This window comes from Propithecus coquereli, unplaced genomic scaffold, assembly GCF_000956105.1.
Source record: "Propithecus coquereli isolate 6110/MARCELLA unplaced genomic scaffold, Pcoq_1.0 Scaffold56, whole genome shotgun sequence".
Taxonomy (NCBI): Eukaryota; Metazoa; Chordata; class Mammalia; order Primates; family Indriidae; genus Propithecus; species Propithecus coquereli.
Window position 1 is genome coordinate 514,101 of NW_012151507.1, and position 21,119 is coordinate 535,219.

Below are 21,119 nucleotides of genomic sequence, written 5' to 3' on the forward strand. Positions count from 1 at the left end.
GCAGCGAGGACTAGGATAGTTGCTGTAGAGACAGAGGAAAGTCAACCAGTTCAAGGTTATTTTGAGGTATAATCTAAAGGACTTGGATGAGGGAATAGAGGGAGAAGGAAGAGAAAAGAATAAAGTCCCTGCTTCTGGTTTGGGCTGTGGAGGTGGACAGTGATGCCGTCCACTGAGATAAGATATATAGAAACAGGCTTGAAGTGAAGAAGCAGCAGATTAATTCAATTTCCCAGAGGCTGAGGTAGGAATGCCAGCAAGACACCCAGATGGAGATGTTCAGAAGGCAGCTAGATACACAGGACTGAGGAGCAGAAGAGAGGGTGGAGATAATTATTGGAAGACATCAGCATATAGATGACGGTGGAAGCCATGGGAGTGGATTAGATTTCCCAGGGAGAGGACGTCAGACAGAACAGGGACATCTGGAGGATGCACAGCAAAAAAACAGCCAGCATACAGAGAGATGTTAGGAAAAGTTACAGAGTCCAGTGTTGAGAAAACCAAAGAAAGATGAGTGGGTCAGGGGTGGCAAATGCTTTTGGGAAGTCAAGGGAGGTAAGGATTGAAAAGCATCCATTAGATTTTGCAAAAGGCAATCTTGGCAAGAGACGGTTTCTGGAGCAGTGAAAGTGACAGCAAGATGGAAGTTAGTTGGGGACTTGGTGAGAGCAGAGGGAATGGAGACATCAAATATTCAAAACTCTTCCAAGGAGTTTGGCTATGAAGAGGAGAAAAGGGATAGGGAAGAAATATCAGAGGACTACAGGGTTTTTTGCAAGTTGTTGCATTTTAATGGGAGAGATCAGAGCATATTTTCAATGCTGATAGAGGGGAGTCACTAAACAAGGAAAAGTTGGAGAGGTGAGGTGGGAACACAGTGGAGTGTAGGTTTTCAACAAAGAAAGGGCCTTAAAAAGCTGAAGGGATTAGATCCAGAGCAGCACAGGAGGAGACAGTCTTCTTTCATTGCAACAGAGAAGGTCTCGAGTAGCTGCCATGAAGAATGAGAGAAGGAATTAGGATGCCTCTTACTTCTCTCCCTTGCAGTAACCAACTAGCTTAGCACATCAAAGATGCCTTTTCTAACTACACAGAGTGTTCACAAGAGTATTGTGTACAAATGTAATCTGAAAAATTACTGTTGCTAGATAATTAACCTAAAATTGAAGTAGCATATAAATATAAAATAGGCTAAATTTACATTTTTATAAGTCATCATTTCTCAACACTTTTAATGTTCTTTAAACAATAATCTACATGGAACATTGGCCTAAGCCACCTTTCTTAAGAGAGAACTGCCAAACACCATCTGTACTGCCGCCCACGGGACCATGAGTGCAGAAATGTGCCAGGTGGGGATCATGAAGAACTCTCCTGACTCAGCCAGCCAGCCAGCGTTGACATGGGCCAGACTAGCTGTGGTGACACTGATTGCCATCTTTCCTCTTTTTCCTTGCTAACAGAACCCCGATTTTGTTCGCTTCCACGGTCAATAGTTGTTTAGGCCTAAGAGGTAGTCTTAATTAGTTCAAGCCAATCTGGTTTAGGAACAGGTACGGACACAATTCCTGCTGATAAAACTGTAAGAAGTCTGCTGAGTTGGGTGGCAGGGAGCTCCTGGAAAAGTTTCTTTCATTCTTGAGAAATGTGGCACAAGGAAAAGGCAGACCATTTTCTATCTCTGAATGCACCTAATACCTGAAACTACATCAGTCATCAAGAGATCATGAGTGGAGCCAGCCGAGTAGGACAGAGGATGTGCTCCTGGTGACAGAACCAAAAATGGAAAGATGCCACCTGATTCGTTCAATTAACCAACCCCAAACCACCTTACCTTGGCATTTCTTGTTATGTGAAATAACACATTTTCCTATTTTTAAAGCCACTTCTAATTACAGCTGGTTAGGATGGCAGGATGGGGCCAAAATGATTGAACTACAACAAGCAGGAACTGGAAAAAGACTGAAAACGGGAAAGAGGAAGTATTTGCTGTTTTATGAATAAGAATAGTTTTGTTATGAGAATATGTTAAATAAAAAGTAAGAGGGAAAGGATTCTGGAGGAAGGGGAGGAGAAAGAAGATTGGAAAAAAGGAAGCAGCCAATAAAGAGCGTGAGACACGCTCCATTAATGTCTCTTTTGTCCACACCATCCTTTGGGGAGAGGGACTATATTGTCTTTATCTCTCTAATTCCCTGTGTGTCCTTGATCATTAACTTTTACTTCTCAGTCTGTGACTCATTCTGTTTCAGACGTCAGAATTCTACTAATAGTTCCAGGGAGAGAAAAACACATATACCAATTACTCACTGAGGATATCTACTCCTTCCACAGTCAGGCACCAACAGTTCATTACGTGGGCTCGATACTCTTCCCCGCTGCCCCCTGGAGGCACTCCAGACACCTCCAGGGGAGAAATGTCTGTTTTACTGACCCTAGTGGCTCATCCACATCTAGGGATTTAAAAATCACCTAAATCTACAACACTTACAATGATTACCTTCACTACCCTAGAATACTATTCAAATGCCTCAGGAAAGCTATGTTTTAATGCCCCTCCACCTCCCTATCCTACCTTGTCCCTCCACTTCTACCCCATACCCCCACCAATAGCTACAAATTTATCATGCCCCAAATGGGGCTAATCTTCGTCCAAATCAGCTCTTCTCACCAATTCCTTCATTCCTGTCTATGATCTGCACCACTAGACAACTTGGGGTCATCTTGGAGCCTCCCTTTCATTCATTCCCCAACGTCTCATTGCTTCTTTCAAAGTGTCTCTCAGATTTACCCACACATTTCAACTCCCATGGTCTCCATCACAATCCAGATGCTCACGCCGGAGTCACTTCAATCACATCAAAGTTCATGGTCTCTGGCTCTACTCTCTCCCTCGTATCACTCACCCTGTCATGGTGCCACCCCTGCCCTCAGGAATCAGCCTGCTGTGGCTCTCACACCAAGCTCCAGCTCTTCTGGAGGGGTTTCAAGGCCTTCCCTGATCTGGCTCCCCCCATACCCCTCCACTTTCCTCCATCAGTCTGACAAGCTGCACACTGCCAGACACCCACACTGTGCCATCCCAGCTCTGGGACTTCCCCACACTGGCCTTCCCATTTGAGGTGCTCAGCATCCCCCACTCCACTTTCCTAAATCCTGCTCATTCCTAGGCCCAGCTCAAATCTCACCTCCTCCCTGAAGACTCTGTAATCACCCCAACTCTTTCTTCCTTGAACACCAAGTACCATACTCTTTAGTATCTAATTGTCTTAATAAAAGTCCATTCTCTCTCTCTCTGATTAGGCCACACTGTTTGTTAAAAAAAATCATGTCCTACACTGCTTGCTGATGCTCATGGTACCTAGTGCAGTCCTAAATATGAGGTAGGGACATGATAACTACTTATTAACTGAATGATCAACATTCAAGGGATACCTAGTCTCTTTTTCTTATAGTTTTAGTCATGGAGGAGCCTAGGAAGAAAGCAGGGATCAGCAATGTCACAATGTCCTACGGCCCGTGGAAAGCCTGACGTACTCCGAAAGATCTCTGACATGGCTGGAAGGATCCCACTTCTGGAATGGAGATAGCCATTTTCCAAAGACGTGTCACTGAACTGACTACACTTGTCAGCAAAGAAGTAGGCGGGAGCCCAAGACAAGCATGGGGCAAGGCAGTCTGGAACTACATTTACCACTGTGGCTTCCTCCAGTGGAGTCACTTGGTGCCAAGGGAGGTGGATGCGGCTTGTCCATCAGCATGCCAGATGAGGGGGCTCCTCCCAAAGGGACAGAGGGGATGGAGTAAGGGCCAGGGACACCGGAGACAGAGGGAGGGAACCCGGACTTTGCTGCTTTCCCTGCTTCATACACTGTGGAGGGAGATGAAGAGCAAGAGAGATTATATTGTCCCACCCACCACAAAAATCCCACTCACACCAAAAATCCCTGAGGATGCACTTAAGGGAGCTCCTGAACGTGTGTGTGTGTGTGTGTGTGTGTGTGTGTGTGTGTGTTTGTTCTCCTAGGACTGACTTGATTCAGCAGAACCACTCTCCCACACTCCCTTGGACTCCCCTCCAGCTCTACTGAAAGGCAATGACATACAGAATTACAGTGTTTAGTACCTGGCAACTGCGTAATTAAGCGGTTCTGGGAGCTGTCACAGCAGTATCCTCAGTGACAGTAGCAACCCACTCAAAACCACACTGTCTTTAGGCTGTCTCAGCCCTTCCGCAGGAGGCCTCGCACAGGGGCTGCCCAGGGCTGCTTCAGGGAGGAGCCTGAACTTCTTCCAGAGAAGGAAAGCAAGCAATGAACTTGCACACAGCCTCTGCTCTGTGACTTCAGAAGCAGAGTAGATAACCTAACTCCTCCTCAAAACTGCTTTATTCCTAAAGATACTAAAGATACTTCTTTCAAGATGTGTTTGGTTTATGGCAGGGGTGTCAAACTTCATGCCTACATGGGCTTACAGTAAGGTAAAAATTGTGACTCCCCAAATGATGACTAGTCTCTATTGTGGCCCATTTCATCATGGGAGTAAATAAAACTCATCTGTGGTTGGGTGGTACCCGAAGGCCGCAGTTTGCCCACTCTGCTTATAAAAAGAGGAGGTTCTCTGCATGGGAGGGGGATGACCAGAGAAGGTTTCCTCTAGTTTGAATGCTTTGAGGAGAGGGCACAGTCTTACCCCACAACCTCACCACCCTGAACCTGCCCTTCCATTTTGTCAGTAGTGTCAGCGAGGATTCCAAGTGCACTGGGTGACAGGCGTGGATAAAAAGCATGGAGAGGCGCATGGAGGTGAGGAGCAAGCAAGGATGGTCATCCCTGAAGCCAGCAGCTCCCAGAGGAGGAAAGAGTCTGGAAAGACCAGCTCTTTGGGTGGAAGGAAAGGAGGCGGAAGAAGAGCTCTGTCAGATGCAGAGGTGGCATTTCCTTTGATCACCCCACCTCTCCCCACTGGTCACTTTACTCACAGGCCTGAGGGCAGCAGCAGGAATCTGGGCAGCATGGGCAGCGGACGTAGCAGCAGCAGCTGTGAGGGCAGCACTGGCACCAGCAGATCCCCACCAGGACGAAGAAGAGGAAGACTCCCAGGATCACCAGGCCAACAAACACCCACTCTGGAGGGATGCACAGAGAAATCCACACTTGAGGCAGCCCCCCTTCGGGGCAGGGCACACCCTGACTGGCACCTCCCTAGTGAGAAGGGGTAAGGAGGAGGAACCTGGGGAAGACAGCGTTTCTTAACAGGGAACAGAGCCCCGAAACTGAAGAGAAACTGAGAGTGAGGAATGCAGACCTCCCTGGGGCTGGGGCATGGAGGAAAGGGAAGAAGATGATCTGCATCATATCGGGCACATGTGAAGACGAGCACAAAACAGTGGGGGCATTTCGGGATCCAGTACTGGGGAAAGGGTTTACCAAATTGACTGCGTCAGAACGAGGATGGGACAAGGGTGGAAAGGTCTTGGCTGGGAGGAGGGGAGCCTTGCCTGCTGACTATGAAGTGGTGCGTTCTGTGAATACCTGTCTTTTGTCATCAGGTTGATCTTGTCTACAAAAGTGTAAGTCCTGAGAAAAAGGTCTCTATGTCTATGTGGTCGAAATGTAGCCCATACTGAGGAGGTTCCAGGCCCCTTCTGTATTCATCACCCTTCCCTGCCGATCACTTCTGTAACATCTATCTTGTAGTCAGCACCAGTGCTGAGATCCAAACCTTCTGCTTAGACCAGGACAGCAGTCCATGGCCACAGAAAACCAGAGACACAGACTTAAAGAAGACACTGCCTCCATCCCCTGAGAATGGGTTTGGTTTGATCACACTCAAGCTGACCATGCTAGACAGTCAGCATAGCCAAGGGCTAAAATGGATAGGAGCTTTGATGAATGGCAAGGCTGATGTGTATATCTGGGTATGTTTGTCAACTTCTGCTATTTTCACCGCTCTGCCAGAAGCTGAATGTGAGTTCTACTTCATTCACGCACCCAAAAGATTAAGAGAAAGGAAAGAAATTCTGATTGGCTTAGACAAAAATGACTGCAGCCCTCAGGTGACTTGTCTCAACATCATGCTTTTAGGACCTGGCTAATAGGACCAAACTTCCCCCTGGAGGCCTGGACAGACTGAAGTGAGCTGTGCTTTCCTTTAAAAGCTAAAAAACGGAAGTGATTCATTCACTTTGGTTGAAAGCCATCCACCAAAAACCCCTTTACAATGAACCTCATTTACACATTGTTTTTCTTAAATTTTGATCATTAAATTCCTTCAATTAAATGGACATTTAGTTGGGAGCTTGAAAATATGACATTTTTCTTATATGAAGGGTTCTGTGATAATAGTAAAATTATTTGATTTTGGTGAAAATGAAAGTGGTAAAAAAATTTGACTTTGTCTAGAACATAATTTCCTTAGAAAACAAACAACTTTTATTTCCTGAATGTCCCTCTTCACTTATCCATCTGAGATATATTAAAATTAACAAGGTCAACCTCTCTTCAGTGAGGGAATGAGAAGGGCTTGTGACTGGCTACAAGGGTCTGCAGAGCATTCATGCCAAGGACGTCAGACATCAGAAGCCTTTGGCAGAGGCTGCAGCAAGAGCACAGTAATGTAATGCAGCTGAGACAGACGCAAGCCCTGAGGTTTAGATAAACTGTATGGACTGGTGGCTACAACTTGGGTCAGGGAGTCAAGGATTAAAGACTGGCAAATTATATTTGAGAAACAAAAGAATATTATCTGCGAAAGGATTCTTGGAGTCAAAAGGGAGGGAAATTTGGGCGTAGAGGGCCAGATACGAAAAATACAGTAACGCTTTCTTGGGACTGGAAGATTAGCATCTAGTTTGAAGCATTATAATGTAACATTGTTTTTTTGTGATGAACAAATGCTTACAAATTGAGGGAACTTTAGATAGTTTCTCAAAGAGGTATCTATTTGTGCCCTTGGGAGCAACATCAATAAGAATGTCTACTTAGGTTGGCCAGCTAGTGGGAAAGGACTAGAAGAATTCATGGAAGAATAACTAGTGAAGCTCAACTGTGAAGACTCTGGATGTTTTTTAAAACTTGAATTTAGCCAAAACCAATGGCCAAGAATATTGTGTATCTCTCCGTGGCTATTAGGCAGCTCTTAAAACTTTGGCAGAAACCCTCCGAAGCAAGACTGAATCATACCCTTTCCTGTTCCTTGAGTTTGGATATGTCCTTCCCCTCAGTTCATTCCTGTTTCTCTCTGAGCCTCCTTTACTTAGGGACTACAGAGCTGCACCAAACCGATGCGGGCTGGTCTAGGCTGGGATGTTCAACTGAAGCTATATAAAAAGACAGAGATGTGTATTGGAGGCAGGGGTCCTTGACCTGTGGCCCGTGGACCCCTAGGGACTTAAGGCAACTAATAAGCCCCCAAAATTGTCTATAAAATAATAAAGGTCTCTAAATGTGTATTTTTCAAGTGAGAAGGAGTACATAGCTTTCCTAAGGTTTGAAAAAAAATTGATAATGTTATGAAAGGCAATTCAGAGTAACATGGTTGCACAATAATGAATGGGTAAACATATAACTTAGGAAATAAAGAATGCAGATAAATAGTTATTCTGTTAAGAATACTTATAGCTATCGGGGTACAGGTGAGATACTAAAATGGGCACAGAGATTGCCAAAGAGCCTGCACAGCTGACAATGAAGGACTAGGTTCCCATCTCTGCCTGTTTTTAATTTTCATTATTCTTTTAGGACCTAGTAACAGAAGGAATGCAATTTAAAGGCTCTTTTAATGGGCTTAGTTCATCCTGGAAAAGATCACAGATATATATAGACAAATGTGCAAATAAATTAAAGGAGTAATTAGTGACTAATGCAGAAGCAAGGCAGATGGAGTCATAGCAAATTAAGCAAATAAAGAGTTAAATGACTGAATACCTGGCATAATCTCCACAGCAAAACTGGGCAAGAGCTCAGCAAGCAGCCCTGTCCTGCCTAGAAGAAGTGGAAGGAAAAGAAGAAGGAAAGCGGTTAATCCAAAGGAAAACACAGCCTGAAGCCTGGCTCCAGTTGACATCATCCCTACATGGGGCCATTGGTCCATGGCCTTTGTGGTATGAGAGGTACATCCCCAGAGCTGGGCTCAGTCAAGAGAATGACCTTGTCCATCAATCTCTGGGAGCCATCTAAGTGAATGCTGCACCTAAACTAGGCAGAAGCAGAAACAGAACTTTCTCTTCAACTATTTATAGGAGGAGGAAATCTCTGCTTCAATATGAAAAACTCTGCATGAACAGATTGACATACACCATCCCCATTCATTTATATGTGCTCTCCATACACTTCATTGAAAAGCCAAACTTGTCTGGATCTAAATGTTCAATCTACATTTTCATACATTCATACACAGTCCTATGTCCATATAAAAACAAAAGTACATATTTGGTTTTAACTCAGAATTATCTCACTACATGATTCTATTTATGGCCTAAAGATATTTCAATGATTAAAATTTTCAAAGGCAAGGAAAAGATAAAGCTAGATCCGTTACACACTCCTCTACATTCCTTCTGGCTTGAGAAATACTCTGTACATATGTATATGGTATGGCTTTTCCATATGGCACCCACAGCTGGCGTTGTATGGACCCAAGTGCCTTCTGTATGATATGGCACAGAAGCTTAAAAGCTGGTGTCAGAACAGGTGCCCCTCAGGGGTGCTGGGAGGCAAAGAGCTGTACAGGAAACAAGATGCTGGGAGATGTGAGGGAGGAAATTATTCCTTTTAAAAACTAGGCTGATTTATGAAAGGATGTCCTGAATGCTTCCACCATGTTCTCATATCAAGGTAAACATTCTATGATGAACTTCGGCCCCTGTATCAGGTATCTCTACCACACTGCAGCCTTCTGGATAAACTAGTAGGTTGCACTAGGAAACAACTAGCAAACTTCCCTCCTTTCAGGCTTGTGATGGTAAAAAGCCACTGTGGCACCTAAGCACAAAACTAAATTCTACTTCAAGTAGATACATGACGGACGCCTCTAGAACAGCACTGACCAATAGAAATACAATGTAAGCAACATGGGTATTTTTAGCTTTTCTAGTAATTATATTAAAAAGTCAAAATAAACAGATGAAATTAATGTAATACCATTTTTAACTTATATGAGTATCACCAAAATATTATCATTTTAAGGGCTCAGTAGCCACGTTGTTACTGGACAGCACAGCTCTAGTGGTCTGTGTCGTGCATATAGATTTGGCTTGTTTAGAAAACAACTTTTTCCTCTCAAAGTTTGTCGAGGTGCATTAGAGAAAAGGTTACCCAAATGTACGGTGCATATTTTGAGTCTAAAGGTCATTGTTGGTCACTGGTCCCTTGCTCTGACAAAGGTCAAAGGAAAGAGGCTCCTCCAGGACACGAGAGCAGGACACTGTAGCTGGGGCAAGGTGTTACTGAGTGGGGCAAAAGGGGTCTTCCCTCATTTCATTTTTTTTTTTTTTTGATCTTCCTCAACTCTATGAGGTCAGTGTGGTAACATGTATCCTGGTCTATGTGGGTGATGGGCCCATGTTTAAAAAGTTAATTGGGACTAGAGTGTATTCCAAAGGAAAGGAAGTATGGGGTGAGAGGCTTAGGCCAACTCTGCTTTTGGCTTTAGCAAAAAGGGCTTCCTTTTCTCTGTTTTCTGTCCTGTGCAGTTTTTGACAGGGTGAGATGGCTCTGTTGCTCGCAAGGTCCCTCGGAAGGACAAGTGGGAGGCATGTGGGGCACAGGAAAAAGGTGTCTTCTTAGGCTAACCTTTGATCTAAGCCTTCACCAAAGGTTAAGAGGGGCCCCCGAAGGCTTACACGGTTCCCTCAGGTAGGACACTAGATAGGGATTTGGGGCCAAAGTTTGAGCAAGTGATTAAGTACGTGCACTGGTCTCATCTGGAGTGTTCTCTGTACAAATATCTCTTAGAAACTCAATAAAGCAATGAACAGATGGTCAAAGATTTGGGAATTTGGGATCCTGGACATCTCTTGAAGACCAGGCAATAACCAATGATCAACAAGTCAATATGGAGTAGTTTGTTTTGGTTTTTTTAGCAAGCCAGTTATCAGCTACTTACTTAATGGTAGACTTTTACTGGTTTTTTTCCCCCAATCTGGACAATTGGCACATCTAAATACATCTCTTGTATTAGTAAAATAAGAAGCTTTGCTTGTGTTTACTCTCTAGTTTTCAAGCCTACCAATGTTTTAAACATCTCTGGATGTGCTACAGTCCAAATCATTACTCAGATGCATAATAGAAATGTCATTTATGATATAAGCTACCAATTTGTGAGCTCTCATGGGAAATTAGCTATGTGGTAATTATAAACTATAAAAAAAATCCATACATTCAAGGAGAATATAGTCCTCATCCTTATTATATAGAGCATTTTAATGCTAGAAAAAGCAATGGACTGGGAGTCAGAGTGCTTAGGGCAGCTTTGTCATTAACTCATTTGGTGACTCCTACAGGCAAATTACTGTCCCTTTCTAGGTATTAGTTTTCTCATTAGTAAAATGAAGGGGTTGACTGAAGTGGTCTATAAATAGGAAGACCATATATCTTGGTTTGTCTGGGACAGTCCTAGTTTATGCCTACGGTCCTAGCGTCATTGTTAATAGCACCCCTTTTTACTCTTAGGGTGTCCTAGTTTGAACAATTAATTATATGGTCATCCCATCTATATCATTTTTAGTTCTCAAATCTGATACTCAGTGATTGGAGTTGCAAACTCAAATGTCTGTAGAGGCCAGTAGGTAATGCAAATAATACAACACGGGGTGACTGGGGGTGTGGCAGATGGCAGATCAGGTATCTTCAGGGGGCTGCTGCTACTCACCTCTAACCACTTGCCTGTGTCTTCAGGGTTACAGGTCATCCTATTTGTCAAGATTCGCCAGATCCCAGACTTTATGTGAAATATCCTAATTTCCAAATGTTGGCAATCAATTAACATACATATATTTTTCATTTTTGTAAACCCTTTTACCTGCACACTGACCAATTAATATATTTTTAAAGCACTAGACAAGCCATAAAAATATGTCTTTGGGTTGTATAGAGCCCAGAGATCATGAGTTTGCAACCTCTGAAGGGTATATATACACACAGATGTATTTATGGGAGGATAAAACACAAAAGCTGGATTTCCCCATAGGCTGTTTAGGTTACCTTAATGGCGTTCTAACACTGCTTCCACACACAGAATGATAGTGAATATAAGCTCTAGCCACCTATGTTAAAATTAAAATTTGAAAGCAACAGTATTACAATACAAATAGCCCCTCTTGTTTCTGGGGAGCTAGAATGGGTATCATGAAAGAACAATGAAGGGATTTTCATTTTTTACCTTAGACTTTTTTACTTTTGTAATTGAAAAAAATTAAAACAAGGAGAGGGTGTTATCAGAAAAATGGACAGAAGATTCACAAAGCTTGTCACTCCAACAGGAAGACATAGATCAAGCTTCTCCTTGGCCCTGAAGCAACAGTCAATAGCTAATACTTCAGAAGAAGATGAAGGCTTCCCACCATGCACCTGTGTAGTGGTAGTCCCACAGTAATGTGAATGACAGAGTCATGCAGTAAAGTAGGTAAAATTCAGTGTCTTCAGAATTCAGAACATAGTAGGAATTTTGGGAGAGCAGACAGTTCCAACATATTGATTGTGTCAACAGTAGAGAGAGTGCAAAGCTCTCTCTGGCTTTTATACCATGACTTACATTTTATTGGAACTAAGGTATCTTAAAAAATGGATTTATGGTGGAATCTTATATTTCTGAAAGTCATTTTGCTTCCAGCTTCTTCCCTAACAATTTCTAAGAAATGCTATCACCAGTTAGAAATGCTTTATCTTTTCTTCTTCTCTGAAGGTCTGATCTTAGAGCATCTAAACAATTGCAGTAAATACATTCCAGATTTCATCGGCACTTTACCAACACTCGTGAATCACTGTCATTCTTGCAGGATGCAGTTTAAGAGTGGCAATTACAATTCACTTTAATGTCTGAGGAAAGGATGGAAAGCAGGCCCTGCAAATAGAAGGCCACATTTACTCCTTTTCAAACCATAGCTCAAACTATCAGTGGAAAATACAGTTTTCATGTAAGCACTCAGTTTTTCCCAAAACTTGCAGAATCCATTACTTTTAAGAAATTTCCACATGAATAGACCAAATGAATCAGGCATACAAATAGTTTGTATATGCACACACACCGAGTGCTGGTTTCATACCACACTGTCGCAAACTCCACGGCCAAACACATTCACACACTTTGGGTTGAACGCTCGAGGCAGAAACATGCACTGTGACTAAAACAAGTTACATGTCTTACCTTGTCTATTTCAGTTGCTTTCTGCCACTGCCACTTTGAAGTTATCCCCAGCTGTACTCTTTGTACATGTTCCTGCTCACTTCTGGAATTTCTCTAATTCATTCATTCATCATTCATTCATTCAACAAACAAATGTATACTGGGCCAGGGGGAGACACAGAAAGGAACAAGACATGTTCCCTTGAGACACTGGAGAGGTTCGCGGTCTAGCCCACACAGCTTGTCCGACTGCATGAGGATGAGAACTCAGTTGTAGATATCTGCTTCTGTGTCACAAGACTTACTAAAGTAGAAAGACTTTCTTCCTGCCAAATCCGTTTTCATCAACTGTCTTTGCATTTCTGACATCAGGCTCTACCTGGCCATGGGACCTTTCCCTGGAGACGCAATCCTTGCCTGGTTTCCCACTTCTACTCACAATGCTATCTTTGCACATTTCACAACAAATCATGTCCTAGTGGCATTTCCTCAGGGTTTTTATATCCTCTTTTCTTGGTAGGTCAGCCCCCTCAAAGAAGAATTTACTTACCTTCTTTGCTAAAATAAGCACTTGAACTGCTTTGTTCAATCCCTTACCGCACACAGCACACAGTCCACAAGACTCAGATATGTTCTGGAAGAGCCCTGTAAGAGTACTGCACTGAGAAAATGCTTCTTCCTCCCTGCTCCCTAGGACCACTGTACACGGCTTCATTAAAGCACTTATCTCATGGATGCTCTGATTATTTTACATGTGCTTCCACTAGCAGGACAGAAACTCCTCCAGGGTGGGGACTGTGCTCTGTGCTTGGCATCCCCAGCAGCCCAGCAGAAGGAGGCACCTCACCCACCCTCATCAGGACCTTGACGTGTGTCCGCTAGCAGATCCCCATTGTTCAAGTATGCTCAGCTTCTGGCTGGACTTCTGATTTGCTGCTCTGTAGAGTGCCCTCTGTCAACCCCAGATGGAAGTAGGCTCTTAATACAAATATGAAGGAACCATCCATTCATTCATTCATCACTATTCTATGTGTTGCAGAGTGTCCAGCATGCCTGGACTCAGGGCTCAATGCAAGGAGCATCCTCCAGTCATTGGATCATCCCATCTTGCTACCTAAGGGGATGAAAGCACCACCCTACCCCATACCCAAGAGCTGAGAACCACCAGGCTAGAGTATTTTTAAGGAAGTCATTACAGAGATATAATGTACACATAGATTTTAGCCAAGGAGATTGTTTTTGTCTCTAGTCTTAAAAATTAAATCCAAGCTCTAATTATTAATCCAAGCCTTCAAAATGCAATAGAAAGCGCCGAAATTCTGTATTTGGGACAAACTTATTTTCAGATCCTAGATCTGGCTACTCAGTCACTTGATGATGACAGACACATTGTTCAATGCATTGCAACTTATGAAAAGGATGGATAACAATGTTTCCTTCATCCTTATGACAACACCACTGCTGACGGCATAGTTATCTCCATTCATTTCTTTGAACTTGTTAACTTGGAGTCCTCCTGGGCTTTGCCAATACTATACAAATGAACCTTCTGTTTAGGACAGTGAGGAATGCCTTTCTTCCCCAGATCCTTGTGGTTCCCTTCTTCTCCCTTCTGTTTAAGGCACATCTCAGCTTCATCCCACTTTCAAGCTTTCCTCAGATGCCCTAGATCCATTTTCAGGGATGTACTGTATCCACCCCCTGTTCTCTCAGCTCCTAACCCTCCAAACTATTTCTCTCCTAAGTTTTTGAGATGAGCAGATGCCTTTCTCTGGTCCTTTTAAGTGTAAAGATGTTGCTATGGCTATACTTTTAAGTATTGTTTCTACGGCGATCTGGAATCCCAAGTAGATTGGAAATTTCCCAAGGGCACACATCCCTCTTTTTATTCTATATTCCCATGGCAACCATGCATTCAATAGAGTTTATGACTATTTATCATAAAAGTGGATACAGCCTCCCTTTCTTTTATATATATTTATAAACTACATTCTTAACCATTTCATGTGTTTACTTTTTCTTTTGGGGTCTTTTACATTTTAGTTCACTTTATAGTGTTAGAGGAGAATAATTCTGACAGTGAATTCTTTCCATAAAACAACTAGTATTGGACCATCTGCAATCAACTGTTAATAAATACTTTGCGGGTGGGGGTGGGCAGTGATTATAAGCTTGGCCGAAGAAACTGACTTTTTCTATTCACATGGAATTCTAGAATCAGATTTTATAGCTAGAAAGGATCTCAGAGGTCATCTAGTCCATGTTCTACTCCACGTTTTCAGGAACCTTTAGGTAGGAGGTTAACAATCTTACCTAAAGTTACACCGCTGACTAACGATCAAGCCAGGAATAGAACCTGGGTCTATTCGCCCCCATTCCAGTATTTTTTCCCAGTATCTCACCACTCCTCAACGTTTGCTGATCCTTGATTTAGAAATGTGCAACAACTACTTTTTAAGTCTCCTAGTATTTGCAGTGAATGGCCCTGAAATTTGTGTTTGTGACATTATTGCTCTATTTATATAATTAAAGTATAATTTTTGGATGTAGGAAATGTTGGAGATCATTGAAATTCTCAGCACCTTCTAAAGCCGCAACTGGAAAATGATTACTGAATATATCATAACACAGTATGATCTAATTAAAAAGCATTCACCATGCTGCTGCAAACTAATAAACAATAATAAAAATGATTGCAAAGTACTCTGTCTTTGCAAAGTGCTATAGTGATCCAACCCCCCACCCCCAGAGAGTGAATAAATACAAAATATTTTTAGTAATATAACATGCTCCACTTGGCCTGAGATGAAATGCAGAAGACAGCAAGATTTCACTCAAAAAGGATGTGGAGGAGGGTGGGATATCAGGGAAGGAGGAGACTGAGTTTCTTGGAGCCCAGTGTGACTTCTTGAACTCACTGTGCTCCATCCATCAGACCAGCACAGATAGAAAGATACCAAGAATGGCCACTTTCCTTAACCAAAAAACGCCCTAGCAGTCTCAGGCAGGCACGGAGGGCCACACTCTTGGCCGGCTTCAGATTGTCAGAGTTCCTGCCCTCTGCTCTGTGGCCAGCCACCTCTTGGTGTGAGGGGCTTCGACCGCAGAGCCCTTCCCAGACCCTCTCAGGAGAAGCCAATTCAGCGAAGTCGGAGGCACAGCTCCCGTGTGAACGCAAACCTGCACGCTTGAATAGCGGCAGCTGGCTTTGGAGAAAAATGGAACGACTGTCTCCTGACCGGCTTTCAGGGGCTGCGATTCTTTCTTTGCAGGGGCTGAGCCGATTTCTCGGTGCCACCCACTCTCGCGCTTGCCCCCGGTTCCTCCCCCGCGCGGGCCGGCGCGCGCGCAGCCGGCGACAATGCAGCGCGCGGGCTGACCCAGCTGCTCCCGCTCCTGCCGGGGTAACCACGGCAACCGCGGCCGGCAGGAATGCGCACTCATTGAAGGCCGAGTTTCCTCCCACAGCGGCGAGCAACAAGTGAAGCAAAAATAGTGACGCGGGATAGGGGCTGCGATGAAGGGGGGAGCGGCCGCGGCGCGGGACCGGGCGCTGGGGTATCAGGGAAGGGGATGGCGCCTGCAAGCCCTCGTTTGTTCTCTCAACAACGCAGGGCCGGGAACAGCCACAACTGACGTCCTTCACCGTTCAGAAATTGTAGTGCAAATTTTTTGGTGAACGACTCTTACGTCAAACCCTCATCCCTTTGCTGAGCCCGTCTGTTTGGTTCAAGGACGCAGTATGGAGACGTATGTGCACACTGTAGGTCCCCATGAACTAGTGGCAAGGGTTCAGCAGGTGACAGTGAGCGGACACTAATTTGCCCTCAAGTCCTCTGGATCTTCTGTCTCTTCAATCAATAAGATATCCTTCAAGGTGGTCATCATATAGAGATGGGTGGCAGTCATACCAGTTTGCCTGGACAGTTCCGGTTTATGCCTGTAGTCTTGACATAAATTACTAAGAGTACCTCCTCTCCTCCCCTGTACTCTGAACAGAGTATCCTGGTTTGGATAATAAATTATAAAGTCGCCCTACCTAAAGTCTTCCCAGGCCCACATAGATCCTAATCCGAGTCTTAGGTGTTCTCCAAACCCCTCCAGACGTCACTGAATGGCCTGTGTGACTGAATCCTTGTGTTTAGGTTAGGCAATAAACACCCAGCAATTAACTAAGGAACATCCACTGAGAAATGGGGGCTTCCAACAGCCACCACAATACAGCAGCCAGAAGCGACCACGCTGGGACACAATGCCCTCAAATCCACCAGCAGGAAGATTTCCACAGGGCTGGTTAGGGTCACCACTGGCAAGCCACAGCACAGATGTCATTGAGAAAATGTGAATCTAATAGTAATAGGATTGCCAATTCACAGATGGCCCATTAAAGCCTCTGCCTATGGAAGGGGGCAGGAAAATCAGCTCTTTAGCAGGAGCCCCCACATGTAGAATTCCCTAAAGAGGGTTCCCTCAGATCAGGGGTGACACACTGGCGATAAGATGTAGGGAATAGGAAGGAGTGGGAGAAGGGAACTAACATTTACTGAGTTATCATATGTCATTTAATCTTCACAATAGGTCTTCCATGTAACTTTTATAAAAAGCTCCCCCATTTTTACAGATAAGGAAACCCAGGCTCATAGGTATTGACTTGTCCAAGGTCATATTGCTGTACTGAGTCCAGGGTGGCCTGACCTCAAAGCCCCTGCTGTTCACAACAGACCTTATCCAGTGTCCAGATAGACCTTTGGTCAAAATCAGAGTTTCACAACCTCAGTGCTATTGACATTTGGAGCCAGATAATTCTTTGCTGGGTACAGGAGGGCTGCCATGTGCATTGTAGGATGCTTAGCAGCCTCCATGACCTCTACCCACTTGATGCCCTAGCACCTCACAAGTTGTGACAACCAAAAAATGTCTCCAAACATTGCCAAATGTCTCCTGGGAAGACAAAACTGCTCCCTCTAGAGAATCAATGGCCCACATACTTAATATCCAAATACAGATTTAATCTTTTCTTGTATTCTTCTCTAATTGCTTCAAAAATATAACTTTTATCATCACCAAAAGACAGTAATTTTTATAGGGAGAAAATACTGTCATTTATTTATTTTGTATCCTCACTGTGTTAGAGACATAGTATGCAAAAATACTAGTCAAATTTAAATGATAATTTAAATATAAATCACACTTGAAGCAAAACTGACTCTACATGCTGCCTATCAAGGAGCAAGGTTGAGATTATGCAATAAAGAGGTCTGAAGGCCAAAGGAGACTTCTTACAAAGAATTAAAGGCATGATCCTATGTCTTTGGAGAAACCATAAAGCCTACTCCTCATTTATTAGAATGCTTCTTATTGACAGTCATTAACCTGAATCAGATTCCAGTTGAGGCCTGGCTAACTTTCCTGGCTCTTCTTTCTCCTCTATCCCTTCAACGTATTTTTCTGGTTCTTTTTTTTAAAAACAAGACCAACAGAGGCATCTAGGTATGCAGAGGATGCCAGGGCTAGGAGAGGGTGCTTGAAGAAAAGGCAGCAGGGCTGAGGCCTGAAAAGCCACTTCTCATTTGTTTTCTGTCTCTTCTTTCATGGGAGCCATGGAGTAATCTCAGCTGTTCTGGAAACGCGAAGGCACAGGTGTCTGCTAACGACAGAAAGGATGATTCTGCCCCCTTGGGGGAATCAACCCCACTGAGGCATAATCTGAAGCATATCTGAAGCATAATCGAGTCTGCAAATGAAAATGTGGGCACAGCCCAAATCAGATGTTCCAAAGAAGCAACCTCCAGATTTATGGTTAGAGTGTGGCTCTGTAATTAATTCCTTCTCTCCCTTCTGCCAGGAGTAAACTTTTTCTTTCTTCTCCCCCAATTCTTTTTCCCTCTTCCTCTGTTTGTAAATCTTAGAGAGAAACAGCAGCAGCCACTCTCAGAGATCAAAGTTTTAGCAGGCAACAAAGACCTCCAAGGAGGCTGTTGCCATGGGAACTCTGGGAGCTGAGGCCCTTTTAATCATCAAATCTCCTTGGTTAGCAGCACCAGGCTCTGGCTGGCAAAGAGGAGGAGAAGGGGGAGGGGGAGGCTTGGCAACAAGTAGCCTTTCTGAACAGATTTAACTGAAGTCACCGGAGTGGAGGGGGGACAGGATTCAAACTGAGGCAGCAGTAATGCAGGGGTGGGTGCTAGGGCATTTCGGCACAGACTTAGGAAACACACTCCCATCAAGCATCCCTAAAGTCAATCACAAATTCTGAGATGTTCCCTCCCAAGAATTCACTGATTTCTTATTAGGTCCTTAGTGGCTTTTTAATACGAATGGGCAGAAAAGTTTATTGTAGACTAGGATAACAATTTCAGGCACAGTATTGCAAATAACTTGATTTTTGAAAAAATCCATGCCTGCCCATCACTTCACCACTTTCTAGGTAAAATACTCTGCACTTCTGGGTAAAACACAGGAAGAGACAGAAAAAAAAATAGGAGCAGGACAGAAAAACAAAGGTAATTCTGTGGCACTGCACTGTGGGGAAGAATCAATTGCAAATTAGCGCTTACTCACAAGGACCTGCTGGGAGCATACCTATTTCTGGCTTCCAGGATTAACATTGCATTTGGCCCATTAAGAAGCAGAAACTGACGAATTTCCCCAAATGTTAACAGTATTTGTTTTTGCCTTGCTGGCATTCTTTTTCTCTTCATTTGGAAACAAATTTCCTCCTGATTTTTCCTTTTAGCAAGTTACTCCTTTTCCCTATTCCCTTCGAATTCATATGGTTCAGTTAGGACTGGTGGTTAATTACGTTCCTCCCACAACATACAGGCCATCCCCAAGACTTTTACTGAAGCTAAGGGGGAAGGGGCACTTATCATCCTGAAATGGAAGATGCTAAAGACCATGGAAGCCTGGACCTACTGGGGCCATCTTTGCCCCACGTGGAGAGAGCCTGCCTGAACATCAATCGAAGGCAGAAGAGTGCAGCCCAGGAGATGGAGAAAAGAAGATAGAGATTCTTTAACACATAATCCAAACAGCAGTGCTCAGCCATGCTTGAAGCTAGTAATACCCCTGGATTTATCTGTTACCTAAACCAAAAAGTTCCCCTGAGCCAGTCTGAGCCTCTATCCTTTACAATCAAAAGAGTTCTGAGAAATGTAACAGTTAGCTCTGGATAGTGAGAGTTTTAGGAGATATTTTCTTCTTTTGTACTTTTCAGTTTTGAATTTTTCACAATAAGCATGTATCTTTTTTTCCCCTAAAACAAACTATTAAAACAAAATGAAACAGCAGTATTTGATGCATCACCAGCTATAGAGAATAAATTCTGCAATCTGTAGATCTTTTAAATAAAGTCAAAATCATAGAAAGGACTATGGAAAACCATCTTGTTTAACCTAATATCCTAGACAAGAGAACCTGTTCCATGTTAAAAGCTCATCAGAGAAGGAGTTTCTATAACTTACGTCAACCATCCATAATTTCCAAAAATTGTTATTTGCCATTAGGAATGTCTTCCTTAGCTTGAATCTAAACACCCCTTGGCTCATATCCCTTTATTCTATTCTTGGCCCAAGGGCAGGGTTGTCCATCCAGCCACATTTCCACTAGGGCCTTTCCCCACTTTTTCTAATTAAAGGCCCTTAAAAAACAAGCTACCACATGGGACATCAGAAAGAAGGGGTCAAGCCCTCACATTGTACATAGAAAGAAGAAAGAAAAAGGCAAGCTGCTTTTAGATTTTAAAATAATAACTTCCCTGCTTGAGCCTTCCTGAATTGGTGAAGTCCTTTTCCTGCCAGCTGGAGATGCCCCAGGGAACTTTATTCCTATCCAAACAGTGGCATGGTTCCAGGTTACAAACAGCCTGTCCTTGCCATTGATCCTAGACCAATGTTTAATCTCAGAGTGGCAGATTTCTGGACACTCCCACCTTCTGCGACTGTTAGTATGGCCCTATGTCCCAAACGTCTGTCTAAATATTTCTTAGATACCTGTCACTGTCATCTCAAAGCACCCAAAACACTGGGTGTATTTCCAACTTCAGAATGATTTTACCTTCTGAATAATCACAAAGACATTAAAGGGTGTTCAGTATAGTTTTCATGTTTAATGTTGAATCAGTGGTTGTCCTCCGATTTCTGTGAATCACATGTCTTTGGATATTTCTGAAACCTCTGAAAGAAGCATCCATTTGTGGATGGTTCAGATGTATGGGGTGGAAGGAGGTGTGAGTCATGCTCAGTGGGGAGGTGTGCCATCTAGATGAGAACAACTCAGCCTTTGAAGTGAGGCTTCACTTCACCGTACCACAGTACCACAGACTGCTCATGTGGTATTGTGGAAGGAGATGAGGCTGGGAATCAAGACACTTGGGTTTGATCACTGACATTTTTTAAAAAAAACTGGGATAATAGTCATAAAACTTGGACATTAATTTCTTCATTTGGAAAATAAGGAAAATAATACCTTCTCTCCTACCTTACAAGATTATTATAGAAAAACTTTGTGAACCACAACTTATTAGTGTATATTAGTATTAGGGGTAGACATAGTAATGGCATCACTTTGGTAAACATTTACTGCTTTTTTGTCATCCCACATCTATTCTTTCTTTTTTTTGTAACAGTGTTCTAATTTACTTAGGAGAATTAATTCTTCTTCCTATCTTGATGGACTAGCCCTCAAAAGCCCCTGAACTCTCAAGGCTAAGCAGTGGACAACTGACCAGACTGGGCCAACTAGAACTTCTCTCCTGAGACTTTGATTCTTGA

General features: G+C 43.4%; 1 protein-coding gene across 1 annotated transcript in view; it reads right to left on the reverse strand.

Annotated features, from left to right (window-relative positions):
• The window catches only part of ILDR2 (immunoglobulin-like domain containing receptor 2), a 59,751-nt gene that overhangs the window by 12,256 nt on the left and 26,376 nt on the right, over nucleotides 1-21,119 (reverse strand). The window contains exons 4-6 of the mRNA XM_012657768.1: nucleotides 7,932-7,988; nucleotides 4,985-5,131; nucleotides 3,698-3,874 (exon numbers count right to left, since the gene is read on the reverse strand). Of these exons, the coding sequence (XP_012513222.1) occupies nucleotides 3,698-3,874; nucleotides 4,985-5,131; nucleotides 7,932-7,988 (381 nt within the window). The remainder of the gene's footprint in view (nucleotides 1-3,697; nucleotides 3,875-4,984; nucleotides 5,132-7,931; nucleotides 7,989-21,119) is intronic.